Genomic DNA, 25217 nt, shown 5'->3' with positions numbered 1-25217 from the left:
GGACAACAAAGCGAGACTCTGTCTCAAAAAAAAAAACAAAAAAAAAAAAAAAAAAAAAACCTAATCCTACCATTTCCCCAGTAACAATTAAAGATCAATCCTGTGAGTTATCTCACTAACAGGTACCCTGCAGGAGTTTTGTTTTGCACAACTTCTGAAAAGAGCTGAATGGACAGAAAAGAGACATAAATCTCTCTTTCAAAATTGTTGTTTGAGAATTTGCTTTTACAGAGTTCCTGAGTAAACAGCAGAAAAACAAGCTATAGCTTCAACCATATCTAGAGGACAGAGTCACATCTCCTGTGATAATCCCTCTCCAAGGAAAAGCAGAAAACCAAGTCTTGGACTTTGACATCCTGCTGCCACTTTTGTTATCAACTGCCATCACTTTTTTTTTTTTCTCTTCATTCCCCTTAAAATCAGCAAGCCACTTGGCCTCACTGCTGGCATCCCTTTCTCTTTCTCTTTCTTTGGGATGCCATACCATCTCCATGCTCTCTTTCTTCCCCCTCTCTTTTCCCTCCCCTCTCTCTTCTAAGAAGGATAAACATGTTTACTTTTTTTTTTTTTTTTAGACAGAGTCTTGCTTTGTTGCCCAGGCTAGAGTGAGTGCCATGGCGTCAGCCTAGCCTCACAGCAACCTCAAACTCCTGGTTTCAAGCAATCCTCCTGCCTCAGCCTCCTGAGTAGCTGGGACTACAGGCATGCGCTACCATGCCCGGCTAATTTTTTCTATATATACTAGTTGGCCAATTAATTTATTTCTATTTATAGTAGAGATGGGGTCTCGCTCTTGCTCAGGCTGGTTTTGAACTCCTGCCCTCGAGCAATCCACCCGTCTCGGCCTCCCAGAGTGCTAGGATTACAGGCGTGAGACACCATGCCCGGCCACATTTTTACTTTTATATCTTAATTTCTGCATGAGAAATCTTTCTCCACTTATGCTGTGAGCACCTACTAGGCTTTCCACCCTAACAAGGAACAGGTTTATTCTATTCTGTGTTTATATGTGTATATGGGGGAGAACAGAACAGGGAGAGAGAAAAAAGGTCATGAATTTGGTTTTGACATTTTGGTTTTGAGGTGTTATTGAGACGTCCAATAGGAGATGTCAAGTAGACCACTGGTTATACGAGTGAAGAGCTCAGACACATAGCCTGGGCTGTGGATGTGAATTTTTGAGTTGTCTGCTAAGGTAGTATTTGAAAATGTGGGAGTGGACAGAGAACATTCAGTGATAAGAGGAGAGGAGTAGAGTGACTTGAGGAACCTCAACACTTAGTGCTGACAGCACTGGGAAAAGAGACTAACAGGATTGACTAGAGATGTCAGAGGAAAAGGAGGAGAATGTGGTATCACCTCAGAGGAGTGTTTCTAGAAGGGAGTCCTCAGCCACCTCAAAACTCTTGAAAAAGGACCTGAGAATTGAAAAATACTGATTGCACTAACAGCATGTGGGTTGTTAGGGATAACAACAGTGGATGATGTTAGGGATTTATTGCTTTTGTTGCAGAACAATTGTTAGGGGGGTGAAGAAGCGATGAAATGGAAACACTGTGAGCAAAAAAAAAAGAAGAGAAACGAAAACTGAGGGACTATTTTGGGATGGGATGGGGGAATTGAGAGCTTAGTTGATATAATAAGTTTCCTAGAAGGTAGGAAGGAAAGTGAGTACCAGTAAAGGCTTGTTTGAAATGCAAAGGAGAGATCCTTTGTTGTAATAGGAGGAAGAAAGAGAATGGGGGTGGAGGGTGTAAACTTAAGTGGATCTGTGTTTGATATGGAAGAGATGGAGGGATTGGCTTCTAGTTTCTCTGTAATTAAAAAGGAGAGGTTAACTGCTTCTGTGAATGCCATTAATAAAGGTACCTTGTAAACTAATTGTTTTATATGTGGGTAGATGCTTAGCTCTCCAACTATTTCACATCCATGCTCACAGTTGTGAAAACAGAAACAATAGGTGCTTAAGAAATACTAGGTTGATTTTGATTCTAATGATGGTGATGACAATGGTAAACATGATGATGCCCTGAAGGCAAGGAAAAGTTTAAGCTCCAATCAGGCCCCTATCATAAGGCGCCCAACCGGTGAGAGGAATGAGATTCACAGTGGGCGAGTCACTGCCCAAGAAAAGGAAATTCACCAGCACATTCCCTTCTGGACCAGGACCCTAAGGGTTAAGATCAACGAGAGTCAGCCATCGTTCCTTCCTAGAGAGGCTCCGGCAAAGCCCGCCGGGAAAGATGGGGTAACTTCCTCTTTCTGTCCTCCGGGTTTAAGCTTTTAAGACCCTGGGTTGGTGGGGTCCGAAGGAGTCGGGGCTCCTTCTTCCGGGATCGCTGGGGGTGCGGGGCACCTGGGGCGTAGCCCCCAGAACAGTGAGTTCCTTCTTGGGGCGAAGAGGGCCGTGGGCTGTGGGCCAGAGGAGCGGAAACTGCGCCGCCCAGGCTGCCGCGCACGTCCCGGAGGGGATCCTGCAGCTGCGAGGGGCGGAGGCCCGGCATCGCCCGCCCGGCCACCGCGCCTTCCTCGCCTGCGGGGTTCCTTCAGGGATCCTGACTGCCAGAAATGGTCTGGTCTCCTGGAACTTCGCTCCGCACTGTGGTCCCTCCAGCGGTTCTTAAAGCTAAGCTTCAGGCAGTGCGTTTTCTGTGGAAGGCTTTCTGCTCAAAGCACGGCCCTTTCCTAATCACCTGTTTGCTCCTGAAAAACAACCCTCCTTTGTGGAGTGACAGCCTAGGGACAGCCTTTTAATACCATTTATCGCCTTGAATTTCCCACAATTTTGCTGAGCCTGAAGGGCTCCTTTACTACCAAATTTAATAGTATATTATCAGGGAAAATTATGGGACGGTAATCTGTTACCCAGACTCGTGCTTCCCTTCTAAATACTTTGATAAAAATATGTGACTCAGCAAAACATATTACTTCATTGGAACTACCTACCCCCCCCCCCTTTTTTGTGTTCAGGTAGATGTTTTTTCCACTCAAACACTGGGTCTATGTGTAATTTAGATTAGCTTCACCTTTCTCTAGAACAAATCTCCAGTTGCTGAGTGAGCTTACAGAATACCAACCTACTTTGGTATAAGGTTTAGGGATGCAGATCTGCTTTCTAATATATTCTAAAATAAAGGTACTCTTTGGGGATCACTTGCAGTTTGGAATTATGCCCAGCTCTGCTTCTTGTTTGGGGTTACTGTAATGGATAAGAATGTGAAAGTCAGCATCCAGTCAGACTTGGGGCTCAAACCTGTTCTACCACTTTCTGTGTGACCTTAGAAAAATTTTTACTGCCTTTCTAATTCATCTATGAAATGCTGGTAATTGTTAATACACTTCAAGGGACTACTCTTAAATGAGAAATATGTACAAATTATTTAGTTTATTACCTGGCACAGGATAGGCAGTCATAGGGTGAAAATTATAATTACAGTATATTTTTTTTGTTGTTTTTTATGTGTGCCTATGTGTATCCTTTCTTTAGGCTCATATTTTTCCCAAAATTATCCTTTATACCCTGAAATAGATGCCAAAGCCATATATAACTGCCTTCCAATGGTACTTCTTCTATTCCCTTAAAGTAGGTGAGGGATTATAGTTGGCTCCAGAAGATAAAGTTTAGGCTGAAATAGGTATTGTGATTATGATACACTTAGAAACTTAGAGCAAAGAAGGAAGAGATCTCTCTTTAGTTTCCTTCTCCTTTTTATATTTAGGGGTTATTAGCTATAATTATTCCAGCCCTGCTTTGTCCTAATTTCTTATTACTGGCTATATAAATCCTAACTTTCCTTTGAAATTGACTTCAAAGGTTTCTTTCTTCTGTCAAAGACCAAGTTATTCTTTTGAAACTAGATAGGGTGCTTTCTCTTCTTTAGCTGCTTTTTATGCCTTCTATTGATTCCTTGAAGTTGTTTTTTATTTATTTATTTATTTTTATTTGAGAGAGGGTCTTCATATAGCCTAGGCTGGAGACCAGTGGCACGATTATAGCTCATTATAACCTCAAACTCATGGGCTCAACCAATCCTCCTGCCCTAGCCTCCTGAATAGCTGGGACTACAGACATGTTTCATCATGCCCACCTAATTTTTAAATTTTTTGTAGAGGTGGGGTCTTGTTATGTTGCCCAAGCTAGTCTCAAACTGCTGGCCTCAAGCAGTCCTCCTTCCTTGGCTTCCAAAAGTGCTAAGATTACAGGGATTACAGGGGTGAGTCACTGAGCCCCGGTCCTTGAGTTCTTTATAAGTTTTATTATTGGTGCCTTTTCTAAAAAATTACTTTGTTTTTTTTTCAATTAAAAGTGTTTCTAAGCTATGAGTGGACAGTGAGTATTAGTATGCATTCTACTTTTAAATCTTAATCCTCAGATCTTTAACATGAAGATTTAATTATTTACATTGTTATTTCTTTAGAAAAGATTAATCGGCTAACCATTAATTCTAAACACTTGTTTCTGACATAAGATTTTTCTAATAGGGCTTCCAAGAGCCATATTTCTTATTTTCAGCATGGTTGACAGAAAATTTCATGCCTACTATTGTTCTGTTGCCATAGTTGGGAAGAAAGGAAGTATACACTTCAACAAATGCCTCCAAACATGATATGTTTCCTTCCACAGGATTTCTGATCCCTAACCTTGCTATGATCATTGTGATGGAACAAGAAAAAGAATTGTTGGTTGCATATTCTAATGGCTTCATGGAGAAGGAGAGTTTGAAAAGCCCCCTCACAGGTGAGGAATCAAGAAGATGATATGAATCCTTAGGAAATTTGTTACAATATGTGTTAACAGAGTATGTAGAAAGAATAGGGCATTAGAATGAAACAAACCCTAATTTGATTTCCTGCTCTATCACTATAAACTATGTGAATTCTTTCAGTCTTAGTTTTCTCATCTTTAAGAAAAAAATTAATGATAATATCTATTTCATATGTATTTTAGGATTAATGAGATACCACATATAAAGCTACTAGTCTTAATAAATCTAGTGGCTATTGTTATTTCTATAGTATTTGCTCAGATTTTAACAAAGCTATTGTCTGGTTTTCACCTCAGATGGGATCCTATTCAATTTCAAAAGCCCTTTTTTCTAAGTCTTTTAGAATAAAATTTAATGCATTTATTTTTAAATTGATATCCCCCTTGGCAATTGCTGACAGTGGTTCAAATAAATCATTAGTGTCATTACTAAGTACAAAAAATTCACTTGCTTCTGGTGAACACAGGGAAAAGAAGCAAAACTAGCTTTAAAAACTTTATGTAAAATAATTTATGAGGTTTTACATTGTTATTCCATCTCATCCACTGCAATTTAGAATTTACTTCTCTAGTAGAGATTTGGGATTATGTTTAGTATATTTGTTTATTCTTACAGGAGATGAAAGTAAGAATAATTTGGGAACTGTTCCACACAATAATCCTAAGGCAGATATACTTGAAGAGAGAGCTTCAAAATGGTCTAAAAGAAATGGCCCACAAAATTCTAAGCATGAGGATGCAAAAGAAATGCCATTGACATCGTCCCAGGGAGATGAGATTTGGTGTCAAGATTCCTATGAGAATAATGTCAAGTCAAGGAATTGGGGGAATTCTATAGGGAAAGAAGAGGAAAAACTCAATCACCAGGAATGGGACCCAGGAAAACATGCCAGTGCCTCTGTCCAGCAGAATTCATCCTTTGCAGACAAACCGTACAAATGTTCTGAATGTTGGAAAAGCTTCAATAATAGTTCCCATTTGCGTACTCACCAGAGGACCCACTCGGGAGAAAAGCCTTATAAGTGCTCTGAGTGTGGGAAATGCTTTTGTAACAGTTCTCACCTGATTCAGCATCTAAGAATGCACACAGGAGAGAAGCCCTACCAGTGTGGTGAATGTGGGAAAAGCTTCAGCAATACCTCCCATCTTATTATCCATGAGAGAACTCACACAGGAGAGAAACCCTATAAGTGTCCCGAATGTGGGAAGAGTTTCAGTAGCAGCTCTCACCTTATTCAGCATCACAGATCACACACAGGTGAAAAACCATATGAATGTCCTGTTTGTGGAAAAGGTTTCAGCCACAGCTATGTCCTAATAGAACATCAGAGGACTCACACTGGAGAAAAACCTTATAGGTGCCCTGATTGTGGGAAGAGTTTTAGTCAGAGTTCCAGCCTGATTCGCCACCAGCGGACACACACAGGTGAGAAGCCCTACAAATGTCTTGAGTGTGGAAAAAACTTTGGTTGTAATTCTACTCTAATAAAGCATCAGAGAATACATACAGGAGAAAAACCCTATCAGTGTCCAGAATGTGGGAAGAATTTCAGTCGAAGTTCAAACCTTATTACACACCAGAAAACACACACAGGAGAGAAATCCTATGAAAGTTCTGAATATGAAGAAAGTTTGAGTCAGAACTGCGATGTGATGGAAGAATGCAGAATCCAGCCAGGAGAGAAACCATATAGATGTTGTGAATGTGGGAAGAGTTTTGGCCTTAGCTCCCATCTCATTAGACATCAGAGAACACATACAGGAGAAAAACCTTACAGATGTTCTGAGTGCTGGAAAACTTTTAGTCAGAGTTCCACACTGGTGATTCACCAAAGGACACATACAGGAGAGAAACCTTATAAGTGTCCTGATTGTGGTGAATGCTTCAGTCAAAGCTTTAACCTTATCAGGCACCGGAGAACCCACGTAGGAGAAAAACCTTACAAATGTACCGACTGTGAGAAATGCTTCAGTAGAAGTGCCTACCTCAATCAGCATCGGAAAATTCACATAGAAAAGTCCTTTGAGTCTCCTGAAGTTGGGGATTTTCCTCATGAATGGACTTGGAAAAACTATTCAAAGGAAATACCCCTTATCTCTTCATTTTCAGTCTCAAATTCATCTTCTTCCTGAGTCCCAAAGCCTGGTTGTTTCCACCCCCGACCCTTCCACCCCCGCCATTGGACCATTACAATTAACGTATTCTTTGATCAGTGTGCTACAATGTTTCTTTGGTGTATTTGTCAAAACATTTGGAAAATGTCAACCTCTCACTTTAGAGGATGGGAAGACCCAGGTCATCAGGTTATTGGATCTGTCCTGTGAGAGATACTCCCAAGGATGAAGTAAAAGGAAATTTTTATTTATTTATTTATTTAAGGTAAGAGAGGGATATCTTCAAAGGAATGCATAAAGAGTGATCCTAGGAGTAATAAGTAAAAGGACTTGAGAACTTGAAGCTAGGATGGTTATTGAATTACCTTATTTTCTTTTGCCTTATGGGTAGAGATGAATCATTATTGGTCTCATGGGTTTACCCAGAGAAAGGGTCTTTTTGAACAAATAATATGATTTCTTGGATGTTTTGTTGGGTCTTAAGAAAAAAAGATTCATATTTTAAAATGCATTTTTATTCACTTAAAATTAACTTTTATAGCATCTAGAACTGTACTGTCCAATATCATAGCCTCTAGCCATATGTGGCCATTTAAATTTATATTAATTAATTTTTACTTAGATGAATGTTTAAAATTTAAAATCCAGTGCCCTGGTCACACTAGCCACTTGCTAAGTGCTTGGTAGCCACTTGTGACTAGTGGCTATTGTATTGGATATCATAGAAGGTTCATTCTTTCAGGATCATCATTCTTGACAGACTAGTAGATATTTTGTGTAAGACTGTAGGAATATGCTCTGGGGTTTTTGCTCTCCAAAAGGAATTGCAATATAGAGTAGAAATGGGATAGAGTTTTGAAGGTACTGGGTCTAAAGATTGGATATTCTAATAATTATGTGTTATAATTTATGTGCAGCCAACTGGGTTATCAAGTGACTGCCTTGACCAAAGCCAGAATAGTAGGTAGGATTCCTGAATTCTGTTTATAAATTTTTGACAAAAAGTCTTTTCCCTGAGTTTACCCATTATGTAATTCTGGGTCAGCTCAGGAACTGTTTTCTTCCCCTCTAATAATTAACCCACTATTTCTGAGCCAGTGTCCAAGGACATTTGCCATTGGACACTGAGATTCCTTAGCTCCAGTACTGGCAATTTTCTTTTGCCTCTTCACATACTTGGTATATGGATCTCATAACTAGGACGTCTCCTTCCCTACTCATCTGTACTATGAGAATAATGCTTTGGAAAGTTTTAGATATATCCTCTTCTCCCTCTCCTATTTTTTCCTCCTGGGGCAAAAGGTAGATGGGAAGGAAGGTTAGGACTTCTGAGTTGCCCAGGATTTCGTCTCACTTTTGGATGCAAAATATATTTTATTAAGAATATGTAGAGACACATATTAGGAACATGGAGCCAGTTCTGGCTGCTGCAAAGAGCTGTAGCTGGAGGGCAATTGGATTGCATGGGGATTATTTCATTTTTCATGATTGTGGTGCACCTGATACTGGCAAGGCAATGTCTGTTTTTGTATTGTTTATTATTTAAAAATAAAGCAACAGCTAACAAAGGTATGTAAGAAGTGTTTGAGGGTGATTTTCTGCTTTCAAAGGGGAAAACATTTATGGGGCATCATTGGCTTTTATGTGACTCTCACCTAAACATCTTTCAACCTTGTGTGTTATATAGTATTGCTTAAATTTTCCTAGATTTTAATATCTCAGGACAAGTTTTTATAGCATTTTATTTTTTACCACAGACAGAGCACCCCTCCTTCCAGTAAAGTTGAAATCAAGTCAAAGCTGAGGATGGTCCAGAGGGTGGGGCTTGGTTAGAAGGCTACAAATGGAAACGGGATGCCTGGCAGTCATGACATGGTGGGTTTGTAGCCGCCTCCAGGCAGAGGTAGCTTGTCGGTGTTAAGACAGCCAGGTTTCTGATCTAACATTGCTTGACTCAGGTAAAATTAGTACATAATCGAGCATTTGACAGATTGAGGGATAGAATGGAAGCTTAGTTGTAAATTGGCCATGATTAATTTTGAGCCATGCTAAGTCATGGATAAATGTTCACATTAAGAAGATATTAGTTGGCCGGGCGCGGTGGCTCACGCCTGTAATCCTAGCACTCTGGGAGGCCGAGGCGGGCGGATTGCTCAAGGTCAGGAGTTCAAAACCAGCCTGAGCGAGACCCCGTCTCTACCATAAAAATAGAAAGAAATTAAGTGGCCAACTAATATATATATATAAAAATCAGCCCGGCATGGTGGCTTGTGCCTGTAGTCCCAGCTACTCGGGAGGCTGAGGCAGGAGGATCGCTTGAGCCCAGGAGTTTGAGGTTGCTGTGAGCTAGGCTGACGCCACGGAACTCACTTTAGCCTAGGCAAGAAAGCGAGACTCTGTCTCAAAAAAAAAAAAAAAAAGAAGATATTAGTTGATTAGACTGATAAATACAGGTGAAAGATCTTCCACGTTAACATTGCTTATTTTCTGATCATTAAAGTAATGCTTGCTAATTGTAAAACCTACAAAGAAGTATAAATTAGGAAATAACTAAGAGTATGAAGATCAAAATTAAAATGACCCATAATTTTCTCTAGAGATTACTCACTGTGAAAGTTCTGGGGTCTTTCCTAACAACCTCTTTTCTAAGCATATATATGAATAAATATTTTTTAAAATTGGATCATATCGTATATGTATTGTGTCTTGATTTTTAAAAAATATATCATTTGTCATTTTAGAATTATTATTATAAAACCAGGTGTGGTGGCTTGAGCCTGTAATCCCAGCTACTTGGGAGGCTGAGGTGAGAGGATCACTTGAGGCCAGGAGTTTGAAACCATCCTGGGCAATATAGTGAGACCCTGTTTCTAAAAAATGAAGTAAAATAATTATTACAAGGTTCTTAATGGCTTCATATTATTACACAGAATGGGTGTGCCCTAAAAATTTAATTATCCTAGTATTAGACATTTGTATTCTTTCTACTTGCTTACTGTTAAAAATAACAGTGCTGTGAGCAGAGTTTTGTGGTTTTGTTTTGGTGTTGTAGTTGTCATTGTTTAGTGTTGCTTTTCTTTGTTTTTTGTATGCAAATCTTAGTGTACATGTCTAATTATTTCCATAGGGTGAATTCCTGGATGTAGGATTATTAAATCAAAGGGCATAAATGATTTTAAAAGCACATTGGTTAATAGAAATTTTATCAATTTAAATTACTCCAGTAAAGTAATTTTGCTAAACACCTTTTGGGAGGGGGCAGAGAAAAGCAAATCATATGGAAAAAAATGTATAAAAATACATAAAGTTACATATTGTAATTCAAGGCAAATACATTAGTATGATGAAAACTTTTTAAGGCAGTTTTTTTAGATAATCTTTTTCCTCCTCTCCCCCCCTTGGCTTAGGATCAGCTGAGATTCATCTCAGGTTGAATCATTTTGAAAACTACTTTGGCTTTTCCTTTTGCTGCCCTGGGTACAAGTTCAATGGTATCACTAGGAGCTATCTCGTTTCTCTAGGGAAATGAGACAAGGTTTTGGTACCAGGAGTGGTTGTAAAGAAACAGAATTTTAAGGATGAATTTCCATAATTAGTTTTGGGGTTTCTGGAATCGTTTCTTTAATCTGGTTAGACATTAAAATGCTAAGGACTCTATGTCTAATAGTATAGAGAGCACTGAAAATCCATGGTGTGCTCTGTTTATAGATATACACAAAATAAATATGTTTAACACTAATTCACTTCTAAGAAGCAGGGAACTTAGTGACTCTGTACATGACATTTTTGAACATTTGTGGAAAATCAAGGAATATAATGATTTTGTGTGGTTCCAACACTGGACAAAATGATGAAAGAAAAGGATGAGCTCAGGGATTCGAATTCTAGGCTCCAGATGCACGTAAATAGCCTAAAAGCTTTTCAGTGTGCCCTGAAGGAGAATCTTCTCTCCTGTAGTCATAGGGTTGAAATTGCTGAAAATCAAACAAGCGTTCATCATGTGATGGGTTGACTTACAATGAAAGGTGAACTCTCAGCCTTGTAGGTTGTCCGCCTTTTTTTTTCTTGACTTCATTATGAACTTGAGCAGGTTGTCTACTTTTAAAGTGAAGGCACTTATTGGGAAAGAAGGGGAATAATTGGATCCTGGGGTTGTAGAACTCAATGACCAAAGGCAAGATGGGCACAGTTGATGGGCATCAGAGGTAAAGCAGCAATCAGAGTAGTCCAATTCGTGTAGACCTTTGGTGTTGGTTAGTCATAGTGTTCTTAGAAATGAACAGATGGGAGGCTTACTGCGTTCTTACTTGATCTGTATAAGCAGAAAACTTCCAGGTCAGGTGAACAAAAATCCTACTTGGATTATAAAAACAGAATCATGGCCCCTTAGTCAAGTTCCAGACGTGAGCCAATTTACAGACTCAGAACGCCTTGCATGAAGGGGAGGCTGGGTCCCCTTGAGGAAGGATCTCAGTACACTCTTTCACTTTGCTTGCAAGGAGAAATGGCCAGATGTGTGATTATGTGCTTATTCATGGGCTGTAGCCAATGGTTTGGCTGGATGGTCAGGAACATGATTGGAAAATTGGTGACAAAGAAATTTGGAGAAGTATTTGTGGGTAGACTTCTCATGATATTTTATCTTGTGAATGCTCACCAAAGAGTGTCCTCAGCAGAGGAGGATTTTAATAACCAAGTGAATAGGATGACTCATTCTGTGGCTACCAGTCAGTGTCTTTCCCCAGCCATCCCTGTTGTCACCCAATGGGCTCATGAACAGAGTGGCCATGGTGGCAGAAATGGAGGTTATGCATGGGCTCAGCAACATGGACTCCTATTCATCAAGGCGAACCTGGCTATGGCCACTGCTGAGTGCTCACTCTGCCAGCAATAGAGACATGATACAATTCCCCAGGGTGATCAGCCAGCTCCCCAGTGACAAGTTGATTACATTAGACCATTTCTATTGTGGAAGGGGCAGTGTTTTGACCTTACTTGAATAGATAATTACTCTGGATATGGATTTGCCTTTCCTGCCCGCAATGCTTCTGCCAACACCGTCATCCATGGGCTTACAGAATACCTTGTCCACCACCATGGTATTCCACACAGCATTGCTCTGACCGAGGAACCCACTTCACAGCCAAAGAAGTGTGGCAGTGGGCTCATGCTCATGGAATTCACTGGTCTTGCCATGTGCCCCCCCATCCTGAAGCAGCTGGCTTGATAGAACAGTGGAATGACTTTTTGAAGTTGCAGTGACAATACCTTTCAGGTCTGAACCAAAGTTCCCCAGAAGGCTGTATATGCCCTGAATCAGTGTCCAGTATATGGTACTGTTTCTCCCATGGCCAGGATTCATGATTCCAGGAATTAAGGGGTGGAAATGGGAGTGGCGTTACTCACTATTACCTCTAGTGACCCACTGGCAAAACTTTTGCTTCCTGTTCCTACGATGTTATATTCTGCTGGCCTAAAAATCTTAGTTCCAGAGGGAGGAATGCTTCCACCAGAAGATATTAGGTTGGTGCAAAAGTAATTGCAGTTTCAGACCATGAATTTTAAATCATTATAATTAGTCTCAAACACATATTTATTAATGAAAATAGGAACCATTATAATCAACACATTTTTGCCAACTAAAAATAACTTCTGTTTATTCCTGTAGTGTTAAAATCCATGCTCTGGGATTTGACAAACTCTTGGAAAGCATTTTCTGTTTCCTGCTGGTTGTGGAGGCATTTTCCCTGCAAAAAGTTGTCAGGATGCTTGAAAAAGTGGTAGTTGGCTGGTGAGAGGTCAGGCGAATATGGTGAATGAGGCAGAACTTCATAGCCCAATTTGTTCAACTTTTGAAGCGTTGGTTGTGGGATGTGCAGTCCGGTGTTGTTGTGGAAAAGAATTGTAAATACCTTTTTGGAAGGGGGAGAAAAACCAATAATATGTAAATAAATTACATATTATTATAATTCAAGGACAATACATTAGTATGCTGAAAACCTTCTTTTAAGGCAGTTTTCTTTCTTTCTTTCTTTTTTTTTTTTTTTGAGACAAGGTATCATTCTGTTATCAGGGATAGAGTGCAGTGGCGTTATCATAGCTCACTGCAACTTCAAACTCCGGGGCTCAAGCAATCCTCCTGCCCCTGCCTCCCAAGTGGCTGGGACTACAGGTGCCTGCCACCACACCTGGCTAGTTTTTCTATTTTTTATAGAGATGAGTGTCTCAATATGATGCCCAGTGATGCCTCAAGTGATCCTCCCAAAGTGTTGAGATTACTGGTGTGAGCCACCACACCTAGCCTAAGACAGTTTTTAAAGATAATCCTTGTCCTCCTACACCCCCCCACACCCCCCACAGCCCCCACCCCCCACCCCCCGCCTTGGCTTAGGATCACTGAGAATGCACCTTGTGTTGAATCCTTTTTGGAACTACTTCAACTTTTCCTTTTGCTGCCCTGGGCACAATTCCAATGGACTTTTAGGAGCTGCTCTAAGAACTAGGGAAATGAAACAAGGCTCAAAGCTTGGAAGTACTAAGAGGAAGAATGGCTGAGGAAGGGGCTGGCTAGTCCAGTATATAATGCCACCTGATTCAGAAAATGAAGTGCACCCCAAATCCAGGAGACTAAGTTCAATGCAGGTTTGGCAAATGGATAAATATCTTTTAGTTTGTAAAACTCCTGTTATGAAGGTTGACTATACAAAATGGAGTCATTTATGTCATTCATACTCAATTAAAATGGGGACAGGAAGCCACGGGAAAAGACACCCAGGTCACATACACCTGTCCTAGAAAATGTTTTTGCAATTCAGTGGAAAAACCACAAAGACCTAACTGCATAAGATCATGTTTTACCTAGTAACTTGCTGCTACTCATCAATCAAAACTAGTCTGGAATCATCCTCTGCAGGAGGCTGAGGCTGGCCAAGGGGCGGGGCGGCAGAGGGGAGGTTCCACCCCAGCAAGAAGCCCTGGTTCTCCCAGGCCACCACACCTCACTCCCTGCTGTCTCCCTGGAACCCACAGAACATGGAGAAGGCGACCCTGCCATCCATGCCACTCATCGTGGGCCGCAGCCTGTCCTCGCTCACCCTGCTCATGCTGGTCATCATCTACGAGTCTGTGTGGAGGTGGTGCCACCCTGGGAGCCCTCAGGCCTGAGCTCCGTCCCCTCCCTCCCTCCCTTCTTGTCTTCCCAGCCACTGCCACCAGCAAGGCGACACTCCCACCCCTGGACAGTGAGGTCCAGAGCCAGGTGAGGCTGTCCCTTCTAGACCCACAAGCGGTCCCCAGTCTCACCTGTATGGCCCCTGTGGGTGCTCGAGTCTGCAGCGCCTGCTCTGGTGTCCGGTGTTGTGACCCACAAAGCCCAGGTGGGCCCCCTTTCAGGAGACGAATCTCCCAGGCCTGGCTGGGCTTCCTCCCCTCTCCCCACCCTTCACCCCAACCAGAAATGTAACCCGGGAAATCTGGAGGGAGAAGCCACACTTGGGTGAGAAGATCGAATCAGACTCTGGACAAAGTTCGGGTCGGGGCCCCACTGCCCCGCTCCAGGGTCCCTTTCCAATTTCCCTGGCCTGCAGTTCTGGGGGACTGGAGCAACCAGCATCCTGGGAGCACCCCAGTCATTTGAAGAGGGCTTAATAAAGGGGCACTTTAAAAAGGTGTGGGCAGGAGCAGGGAAACCTCAAAGGATGGTGCAGCTCCCCGCAGCAAGCAAAAGCAGAGACTCCTTCACCACCACTCCTAGTCCTGAAGCGTGTGAGAAGAGGAGATGGTTTCCAGAGACAGCTGTGTGGAGAGGAGCCCTGACAGGAGCTGTGACCTGTGGTCCAGGCACACAGACAGCCCAGGGTGACCCTGAGGGAGGGAGCTGGGGGAGACTAAGTACCCTATCCTCTCTCCCCCTCACTCTACATCCTGCCAGGGCTCCCCACTGGCCAGACCTAACAGAAGCCAGAGGGTAAGGGAATCCAGTGACGCAGCCAGACAGGCCACCTCCCTGGACACACAGCAGGCTGAAGAAGGGTGGTGAGCAGATCTTGGGGACAAATGGCTGCCGTCTGGCACAGGGGCCCTACCTTCCTGTGCCTCACTCACTCATGGGGGCCACACTCTTAGACCCCAAGCCAAGGCTAAGCAAGCCCTGCAAAGTGTCCAAAGGCTTAGTTCCACCCCAACAGATATAAGTCAGCACTGGGCGCCCAGCACGGACCCTTCCCCAGCCTGCCTGTGCTGCTCAGGTGGCCTGAGCCTGGGTTTTCTGCTCTGTCCTTGTCCAGCATCTGTGCTGTGCAGAGTTTGCCTCCCTCCTCCTGCCCTTCTTCTCCCCTTCCCATCCCAGTGCTCACCTGTCAGGTGGAAAACTGAGGCCCAGAGAGAAGATGGGACTGGCCAGTTCCTGCAGTGAGATGCCATCATCACTGGCACTCTGGTTTAGGACACTAAAATCTCAGGCTTGTGAGCTTCTCTTGGCTTGGCTTGTCACCTGTGGTTTTTCTGTTCTCTTCTGCTGAAATCTCTGTCACACACACACACACACCATTCCTGGGACCCAGGCCTAGACTCTGGAATTTAAGCTTGTAGCTTTGGTGATATATGAGATGTTTACTGATGAGGAAACCGAGGCTCAGAAGAGACGTGCCCAAATTCAATGAAGTTGAGTGCCAGGGTCTCCCAGGACTGGCTCATTCCAGCACAACTTGCAATCTCGGAGTAGTCAGTGCATGGGCTGGCATGAGAATACTGCCTGCAGGGGTGCAGCAGGAGGTCTGTGGGCACCAGGACCTGGACAAAGGGCCCCTGCTGCTGAGCGGCCCCCCAGCTGGCCATCGTTGTAGACCCGAGGCTGAAGAGCAGGAACACTGCAGTTTCCCCCAGCGAGGAGCGGAGGCCAGTGGCAGGAGACATTCTACTGGGCTTGGGCATGCAGAGGTGGCTGTGGGGAATTCCAGCAAAGAGAGGAGCCCATGAAAACCCATGAGATAGTAATGCCAGGGCAACCCATCTGTGGGCCCAGGAAGGGAATGGGCACTGGAGCCAGGAAGTGTGTGGGGTCAGCCTAAGGAGTTTGAATTTCTAGGTGGTGGAAGCTGTTGGAGGATTTTGAGGGTGGGCATGACTGCCAGAGGGCGGGTCGAACCTGTGAAATTACTTCTCTGCAATGATTTTTGAGCCACAAAAATGGCAGCATCATATGATTCTACATAATAGGAATTCTTGAAGATTCATTAAAGGTTGCATACAAATTCATTCATTCATGATGTCATTCATTGATTCATTCCTGCATTCACAAAATAGTTATTGGGTGCCCACTGTGGCTAGAGGCTGCTGTTCCAGCATGTGTGGCCAGGAAAGGCCTCTGGATTTGTGAGGGAGGTGAGCTCTGGGCATGTCTGGTGGAAGAGCAGGTCAGGCAAAGGGAACAGTAAGTGCAAAGGCCCTGAGGTGGCTTGAGGAACAGCAAGGAAGCAGTGTGGCTGGAGTACAGTGGGGTTGGGAGAAGAAATCTCCAGCAGCCAGCTGGATGGTGCAGCATCTGTTGGGCCAGGTCAGGAGATATGAATAGGGAGCCCCTGGAGGGGAGAGAGTAAGAGGGTGACAGCATCCAAATTTGGATTTAGCAGCATCGGTCCAGCTGCTGGGAAGAGAATGAACTGCAGAGGGGCGAGTGTGGGAGCCAGGTGGCTGGTTGGGTCTTGCAGCCAGGAGGTGACAGTGGCTAGGGCCTCAGTGCTGGCCGTGGAGAACTGTTTCAGAAGCAGGCTGCCAGGATGAAGGGAAGCTGACGACCCACAGGCCAGCAGGAAGGAGTCATCCTGGCCTGGGCTTCTAGTGTAGTGGCCGTGGGACCAGAAGGAGAGGAGTCGAGTGAGACCCTGTCGCTCTGCGAAGTCACTTCCCTCTGAGCCTTGGTTTCCCACTCTGGAAACAGGGTTGCTGCTCGAGGGCACCTTTATAAGCAGTAAGCCTCACATTTTAGGGTCACGGGCTCCCCACCAGTCCTCTGACCCGTGGGTTGCCTCTTCCTGGGTGAGGACCAGGGCTGTGGTCTGCGGCTTCTGGAGCTCTCACCCTCAAGTCCTGACTTTGACCAACAGGACCCACCACCTGCCCTTGAAGAGACTCCCAGAAGCTCCACCCAACACTTCTGCTTACATCTTATTGGCCAGCGCTTAGTCACATGGCCACATGTAGCCGCAGGGGATGCTGGGAAACGTAGTCTGTCAGCGCACCTGTGAGAGCAGCTAAGGCTCTGGGACTGAGGAGGAAGGGCTCCCCACCCCACGCTGGGACCTAAAGACCCGCTCTCAACCCCTGCCTCGCCCTCCAGTCAGGTCCCAGCTCTGCCTGTGCTTGGCGGCCCCTTCTCCCCTGAGTGTTCTGGTTTTCCTGCATAGATCTGAGGAGCAGGCCATGGGCGTGCAGTGGGCAGGGTCCCCTTGGGTGTTAGAAACTGACACCCAGTTCAAGGCGTGTCAGGCGAAAGGGGGACTCTATGGAGGGCTGAGGAACCGGGGAGCCAGGGGATGGTCCGGACCAGAGGCAGTGTTGGCTTTCAGCAACCCAGGGCCACCTCTCGGGGCAGCAGGATGGCCGTTGCAGGTCCAGAGCCACTTCCAGGTTCAAGTCTCCCCAGAAACAGCCTTGGCCTTTCCCAGCAGCATGTGCAAATGTCCTGAGATTCACTCTGATTGGGTCAGCTAATGGGGCTTGACTTTTGGTGGTGTGTCCGTCCCAAACCATCAGTTTCCAGCAACAGTGCCTTTGCTGGCCTGGCCTGTGAGCCCCACCCAAGCTGTCTCTCAGGAGAGAAGACTGGTCACATGATTCGGGCCGGGCTTCAGGCCAGGTGTTCCCACCCCTCTGCCTGAAGATGGGAACCCCTCTGAGACCTCCAGCCAAGGTTTCTGCCGGGCCTCTCAAACCTTAGTGTGTACATGAATCCCGTGGGGAGTGTGTGGAAATGGAGAGTGAGCTGATTCCGTGTGGGGGGCTGGGCGGCACCTGAGATTCCGCATTTCCAATCAGTTCCCAGGCGATGCGGATGCTGCCACTCCAGGAACGCACTTTGAGCACCCAGGGTTGTGACTGGCGCTGTGCAATTGAAATATTGTATAATACAAGCCACACGTGAAATATGACATTTCCTAGTTGCCACATCGAAATGGTAAAAAGATATTTTATTTTTAATAAGATATTTTATTTAATCTAATTTATCCCAAATAGTATCATTTCAATATGTAATCAATATAAAATACTGAGATATTTTACATTTTTTTCTGTAATAAATCTTTGAAATCTAGCATTAGTTTTACACTTATAGCATGTCGCAGTTCAGACTAGCGACATTCCAAGCACTCATGAGACTGGTGGCTCCTAGTTTGGAGGGTACAGATCTAATTCTGGCTTGAATACCTCTGGTGATATGGAGCTCACTACCTTCTTGGAAGTCCACTCCATAGCTGCATGATCTGAGTTGGGAGTTGACTATAGGGCTAGCTAGTTGACTATAGGGGAGACCCAGATTCACTCTCTGGGTCCCCAAGCCAACTGGCATTCTCTGTGAGTCAAGTACCTCACATCCCCTGCCTCAGGTAGCCCCACAGTAGCCCTGAGATGGTTTTTGTGGTTGTTCTTAATCTCTGCTTTTCTTGTTGAAGAATCTGGCTCAGAGACTCTGAGTGATATCCTCAGGGAGACCCAGCCAAGAGGTAGCAGATGTGGAACTTGAAGTCAGGACTTTGGAATCTCTTCTCCCTCTGCTGTAAGAGGCCCTGTTTCCTTCACTGTGACATGGTTTCAGAGGACCTTCCATGTCCACTCACGCTCCTGCAGACACACTTACTTCTATTTGTTATTTCTTTTCTTCTACTGGGTTTGGGATTGGTTTGCTCATTTTCCAGTTTCCCTTTTCCAGTTCTTTGAGATGATTCATCAGATTGTTGATTTGTGATCTTTCTGCATTTTGGATGTAGGAATTTATCACTATAAGTTTTCCTCTCAGGACTGTTTTTGCTGTGTCCCACGGATTCTGATGCCTTATGTCCCCTTTTTCATTTAGTTCAAAGAATGTTTCCATCTTAATTTCCTCCTTCACCCAATAATCCTTTAGCGGTAGGTTGTTTATTTTCCATGACTTTCTGTAGAGCTGAATGTTTCTGTTGGAGTTAAGATATAGATTTTTATTACACAACAGTACATGACAACTTCAATTATGTAAAGGCCTTAATCAAGCCTGTGGCTTCACAATACCCAGCCCTCCATGTCAGGTGTTGATGACAGCTACTCAATAGTTACATTTTGGTTTGGGATATCTGTGAAGTGCAAATTCTAACTGCATTTTAGAAGAAACCTTTAACCATGACAAAGAGGAGTCAGTTTCTATCTCCAGTAGTTTCTGTTTAATAAAAATCCACAGAATCACAATTTGAAATTCTTTGTGCCTTGATTTAGCAAAGCATAGCAGAGCCCCAGCTTGAGATGGTGCTGAACTCAGCATGAGCCCTGGGCATAATCAGGCTTGTCAAGAGACTCATCTGGGCTCCTAAGGGCCTATTCACATGGGAATCCAAGGAGCTTTCCTGGGATGTTAGAGAGTGTGAGTTAATTATAGAAAGAGAATGTTAGAATTTGGTACTTTCTTAATTATTCTCCCAGGTAGTTGGAGCACAAAGAGGCTTGAGTTCCCCAGAAGCTGGGGCAGGATTCACTGGGCAGAGCAGGCAAAGAATAGCAGGCATAAGATGAAGGGGAAATGTAAGCCAGATACCAACACATCTACCCTCAGAAAGCAAGAAGAGTCTCTGGTAAGTAAGTCAGGAGTGAAGCGACTTAAAGAGAAATTAAATACAGCATGGGATGACAATGTGCTCAACCTCATTAGTTAGACACACAATGAGACACCACCACAACACATCACAGTGGCTCAAATTAAAAGGTAACAGTTCCAGGAGCTGGTGAGGATGTGGAGTAACTAGCACTCTTACACACTACTGAATGTGAAGTGGCACAACCACTCTCAAAAATTCCTTTGCAGAACTGTAAAAATATACACACACCTCATGATCCCACAGTCTCATCCCTAGGAAACAAAATAAGTGCATATTCCAGTTTCCAGTCCAAGGAGCTTGGGAGTCATCACTCTGTCCCAAGGACAAGTCAAAACCTGAACAAACAAAAACCAACAACTGTTCTCAGACCTGGCACAGAAGTGAGGTGACAGGGCAAAGTGTTGCCCCTAAAATTGCAGACAGACAGACAGGCAAATACAGAGATCAAAAGTTCCCAGAACAGACTGAAGAGCAGACACCTCCCCAGGAACCAGGACCGGGTCAGGAAAACCCAACCTGCAGCTGACACATCACTGGAGGCTCCGTGTGGACAAGTCTGAGAGTCCCACACTCCAAGGAGGCCCAGTCAGAGTGGAACCCACTCTTTTGTGAGTTTACCTCTAGAAGTCCTACCAGGTTCTTATAGGGACTATTGGAGAAAAACCCTCCTGTTGCGTCTCACAGGGGGAAGGGAAATAAGCCAGAGCGCTCTGTCCTTCCTCACGAGGCCCCTCATGAGAAACTATTTAACCAGGGCACAACCCACTGGGCTTTGTCAGAGCCTGAATGTCCTAGGGGGAGAGAAAGTCCCAACTCCAGCCCACCCTTTCCATCCTGTTCCACCTAAGGGGGTGGGGGAGAAGACTGGGAGGCGTATGGGAAGGTCACAGCTCAGGGGCACAGGTTCCCCAAGAGGCTGAGACCTACTGTGGAACTACAGAGGGCCTCCCTTCCCCCAGCACCATATGGTCACACCACTAAAGGCCCATTTACTGGAGTTCCTTTTACCCAGAACACTTTGTCTGGCTTTCAACCAAAATTATAAGGCATCATAAAAGTCAAAAGTAAAATAAAATAAAATCACAGCTTCAAATGATAGATCAAGTATCGGATCCAGATTCAGATATGGCAAAAATGTTGGAATTATCAGACTGGAAATTTAAAGCTACTATGATAAATATGCTAAGAGGTCTACTGAAAAAGGCCAACAGCATGCAAGAACAGCTGTGTAATGCAAGAAAGATGGAACTTCTAAGAAAGAATAAAAAAAAAATTCTAGAGATCAGAAACAGAGTAACAGAAGTGAAAGATGCCTTTTGGGCTCATTCCTGGCCTGGACATAGGTGAGGAAAGAATCTCTGGGCTTGAGGATACATCAGCAGAAACTTCCAAAACTGAGATGGAACAGGACTGACTGAAAAAAATAGAACAGAAAATCCAAGAACTGTGGGTGATCTACAAAAACTGTAACATACATATAATGAGAATACAAGAATGAGAGGAAAGAAAGGAACAGAAGAAATGCTGGAAGCAATAATGACTAAGAATTTACAAAATTAATGTCAGGCACCAAACCAGAGATCCAGGAAGCTCAGAGAACACCCAGCAGGAAAAATGTAAAAACAAAAACAAAAATGACACACACACAGGTACGGCCCAGGCATATCATATTCAAAATGCAGAAAATCAAACATGAAGGCTGGGCATGGCGGTTCACGCCTATAATACTAGCACTCTGGGAGGCTGAGGTAGCAGGATCACTTCAGCTCAGGAGTTCGAGACCAGCCTGAGCCAAGAGCAAGACCTTGTCTCTACTAAAACTAGAAAAAAATTAGCTGGGTGTGGTAGCTCACTCCTGTAGTCCCAGCTACTCAGGAGGCTGAGGCAGGAGGATTGCTTGAGCCCAGGAGTTTCAGACTGCCATGAGCTAGGCTGATGCCACAGCACTCTAGCCTGGGTAACAGAGTAAGACTCTGTCTCAAAAAAAAAAAAAAAAAAAAAAAAAAGAAAAGAAAATCAAAGATAAAGAAAAATATCTTGAAAGAAGCCAGAGCGGTGGGAAGCAGAAACCCTTATCTATAGAGGAACAAGGATAAGAATTATGCCAGATTCTCCTCAGAAACCATGCAAGGAAGAAGAGAGTAGAGTGAAATATTGGATGTATTGAGAGAAATTAGCCACCAATATGGAACTCTATTCTCTGCACAATTATTCCTAAAAAGTGAAATAGAAATAAAGACTTTCTCAAGCAAACAAAAATTGAGGGAATTTATTGTCAGTAGACCAACCTAGCAAGAAATGTTAATAGAAATTCTTCAGAGAGAAGGAACATGACATAGGGCAGAGACTGGGATCTATATAAAGAAGAACATTGGAGAAGAAATAATTAAAGGAAAAATGAAAACATTTATGCTTCATATTCTTAATTGTTATAACATATAAGTTTCTTCAAGATAAAAGTAGCAACATGTGTTCACAGTAAGTAAGTGTGTGTGTGGATGCTTATGTCTATATGGAATGAATGACAATTATACAAGGGAGAGGAAGAAATAAATAGAATTTTTTCTATTAAAAGGTACTTGTACCACCCATGAATGGGTACAATGCTATTTGAATGTTGACTTGGATTAGTTGCAAACTGTAGGGCAACACTTAACAAAAAAGTTTTAAAAAGAAATATCTTAAGAAAGGAGAAAAAAATGGAATTACATAGAATGATTAAGTAAAACTTCAAAAGGCAGAAAAGGAAAGGATTTCAGAAAGAACAAAGAACCAGGGCAATGAATAGAAAACAGTAAAAAATGTAGCAGATATTAATCCAACTCTATTAATGATTACTTTAAATGGCAATGCTTAAAATATAGGACAAAGATTCTCAGAGTGCATCAAAAACCAAGACCTGACTGCAGGTTGTCTACCAGAAAGCCACTTTACATACAAAGACACATCACATGAAAAGTAAATGGATGGAGAAGAATACATCACACCAACACTAATAAAAAGAAAACAGGATGACAGCAGAGTTCAGGGCAAGGAGAGTTTTCAGGGATGTAGCAAGAGCATTCCCTAAGGACACAGGAGGCAGAGTGGCTGGCAATGATGTGTCAGTGCAGGTTCACTGAGTGGAACGATCGTGCCTCTCTGGTGGGAGACGTGGGTAGTGGGGAGGCTGTGTGTTTCGGGGGAGGGGGATATGGGAGCTCTGGACTCTACACAGCTCAATTCTGCTGTGAACCTATAACGGCTCTACATAAATACAGCCTATTAGTTAAAAAAAAGTGCACATCCCCACAAAATGACACACTTTGTAACACCCAAAGCAAAGGAATGGAAACATCAGTTGTAACAATGTTTTAAACAATCCACATTCTCCACAAAAAGAGATGCACAGCAAGGAAATTATAGAACAAACTACAGCTGCATGTGACAACATGAGTGAGCCTCATACACAGAAAAGATACAAGAAGGTACATGTACTGTGCCACTGACAGAGTTTAGGAACAGGCACAACTAATCCATGAGGGTAGAAATCAATAGCATCATTACTTTCAGGTGAGGGGAGGTTGTGGCTAGGAGGAAGCATGGTAGAATCTTCTGGAGTGCTGAAAATGTTCAATATTTTCACCTAGATTCTGGTTACACGTGGTGTTTTCATATGTAAAATTCATCAAGCATTTTTGTGCACTTTGCTCTACAGCGTAGCCTCTTTCCCCCAGGTTGTCCTTCAGCCTGGTCCCCCATCACATGGACGGAGGTCAGTGCTGACCTTGTCATTCACGACTTCCGGGAGTGGTTTCACTACAAATTCAGTGGAAAGCGCTGCCTTTACAATCGAGTTCAATTTTCATGACTTCCCAGTAATCCACCGTGCAGATGTGCGGACATGTAGGACACTGGCGTTTGTTTTTGCTCTTATTATCCTATGCTTTGCTATATTATTTTAAAAAACAAAATGTTTTAAACAATTCACATGCTCCACAAAAAGAGAATGGCTAAAGTACAAATGACTGCATAAAATAATTGCTTAGCTTATATCGCAACAGGAAAAAATATAAAATCTTAGGATAACATAATCAAAAGTGGCAGAATGCTAAATTCCGCCCCCAACACAGGCACAGTGAACTCAGTACTTGTGAGGATAGGGAGAGGGTCAAGAAAGAAACATGGGAAAAATCTTAATAGAAAAAGCTGATGCATCCTGTAAAAATAATTTTCTTTATGGTTGTTACAGTGCTGCTTATGAAATAATGTTTTAGTCTTAATCAAAAGATGGATTGAAAGGAAACCACTAGGTAACTAACAGCGCGAGTGGTGTGTGGATGTGGAGTAAAACCCAGAGAGGCAGCACGGCGATGACTAAAGTTGCTGAATGAAGCAGACAATCAATCTAAAGGCCCTGCTGATTCTGGCTGGTGTGAGTAAGTGGCTTTGCACTTAGTCTTTGCAAATAGTCAATCCACTAACCACACAGTGGCCCGGGTGAGGAACTAAAGGCTACTCACCATGGCGACACCCTTGGCCTCCTGGAGGCCACCTTGACGACACTGGTGGTGATCCTCTTGAGGAAGAAGCATCCCGAGCCTTCTGTGATGGGCAGCTCCGCCTGCAGGAGGGACGGGCAGGGAGTGGTCGGGCTGTGTGTGCGAGGGTGAGGGGCTCCCAGTGTGTCTCACCCTGGAAGGGCCGTGGCAGGGCTAGGGCCATACCTGGATGCCAGGGTGATGGTAGATGGTCACCTCTTCTGGACTGACCCTCATTCATGTCCTCCACCAGGATGAGCTCTATGGAGGCCGACACAGGCACGGGAGGGTCGTGCTGAAGGGGCAAGGCCAACACCATCAGGTCCAGGAGGCCATGGCCAGCTGTAGGCCAACACCACACCTGCGCTCCTGGGGCTGCCCCTGGGGAAGAGCAGGCCTAGAAGCCCAGGGCCTGGCCACTCATTCATCCAGGACACAAACCCCAAGAAAACCATGGTGCTCCTGAGCCCTGCTGAATGGCCACGTCCTCTGTGAGGCCTCCTCAACCAGCGCGGAGGGAGTTGCCGGCTCCTCCACTCCAGACAGAGTCTCGGGGAGCAACAGTCCTGCTCAGACGCCAGCCTCACCTACCCTGCCAGGCCCCACAGGGTGGGTGACTCACACACCCCCAACCGTCAGGACCTCACGGCAGATGCTGGCTTTGGAGCATGTGGCAGGTACTGCCTTGGGGAGTGGACGAGGGCTGGGCAAACGGGAAAGCCACTGGCCATGCCTACCCATGGGGGAGGGTCCTATGCAAAAGTCCTCACGGCTGGCTCCCAAGAAGACCAGGACAGCCCTCACTGCCTTGGGCGGCACACTGCCTGGCTCTGCTTCCTGCCACGTGTCATTCGAGGGAGACTGCCAGACCCAGCCCAGATCTGGCTCACCCACAGCCAGATTATTTGAGCACCCACTGTACCCCAGGCACGGGCAAGGCCCTGGGGGTGCAGCAGCTGCCCGCAGGGAAGAGAGAGGGAA

The 25217-nt window shown here is 44.2% G+C and overlaps 1 protein-coding gene and 1 long non-coding RNA gene across 3 annotated transcripts; one reads left to right on the top strand and one right to left on the bottom strand.

Annotated features, from left to right (window-relative positions):
* The first annotated feature begins 2229 nt into the window (after positions 1–2229).
* ZNF572 (zinc finger protein 572) lies at positions 2230–9568 on the top strand. 2 transcript variants are annotated; one of them, XM_012758101.3, is made up of 3 exons: positions 2230–2248; positions 4625–4738; positions 5382–9568. In XM_012758101.3, the coding sequence occupies exons 2-3, from the start codon at positions 4648–4650 to the stop codon at positions 6896–6898; spliced, it is 1608 nt and encodes a 535-aa protein (XP_012613555.2). In that variant the 5' UTR covers positions 2230–2248; positions 4625–4647; the 3' UTR covers positions 6899–9568. The 2 variants fall into 2 exon arrangements, with proteins under 2 accessions (XP_012613555.2, XP_012613529.2); XM_012758075.3 differs by lacking the exon at positions 2230–2248 and adding an exon at positions 2249–2378.
* A 9231-nt stretch (positions 9569–18799) lies between these two features.
* Positions 18800–24526, bottom strand: LOC142871860 (uncharacterized). The gene is made up of 3 exons (XR_012920028.1): positions 24423–24526; positions 24219–24319; positions 18800–19044 (listed from the first exon to the last, which is right to left on the bottom strand). It is a non-coding gene; the product is annotated as an uncharacterized LOC142871860 (long non-coding RNA).
* Between the last annotated feature and the right edge of the window lie 691 nt (positions 24527–25217).

The sequence above is a fragment of the Microcebus murinus genome, chromosome 7 (genome assembly GCF_040939455.1).
Source record: "Microcebus murinus isolate Inina chromosome 7, M.murinus_Inina_mat1.0, whole genome shotgun sequence".
NCBI classification, from domain to species: Eukaryota; Metazoa; Chordata; class Mammalia; order Primates; family Cheirogaleidae; genus Microcebus; species Microcebus murinus.
Note: the sequence above shows the minus strand (reverse complement) of the source record. Positions and strands in the feature narration are given on the sequence as shown.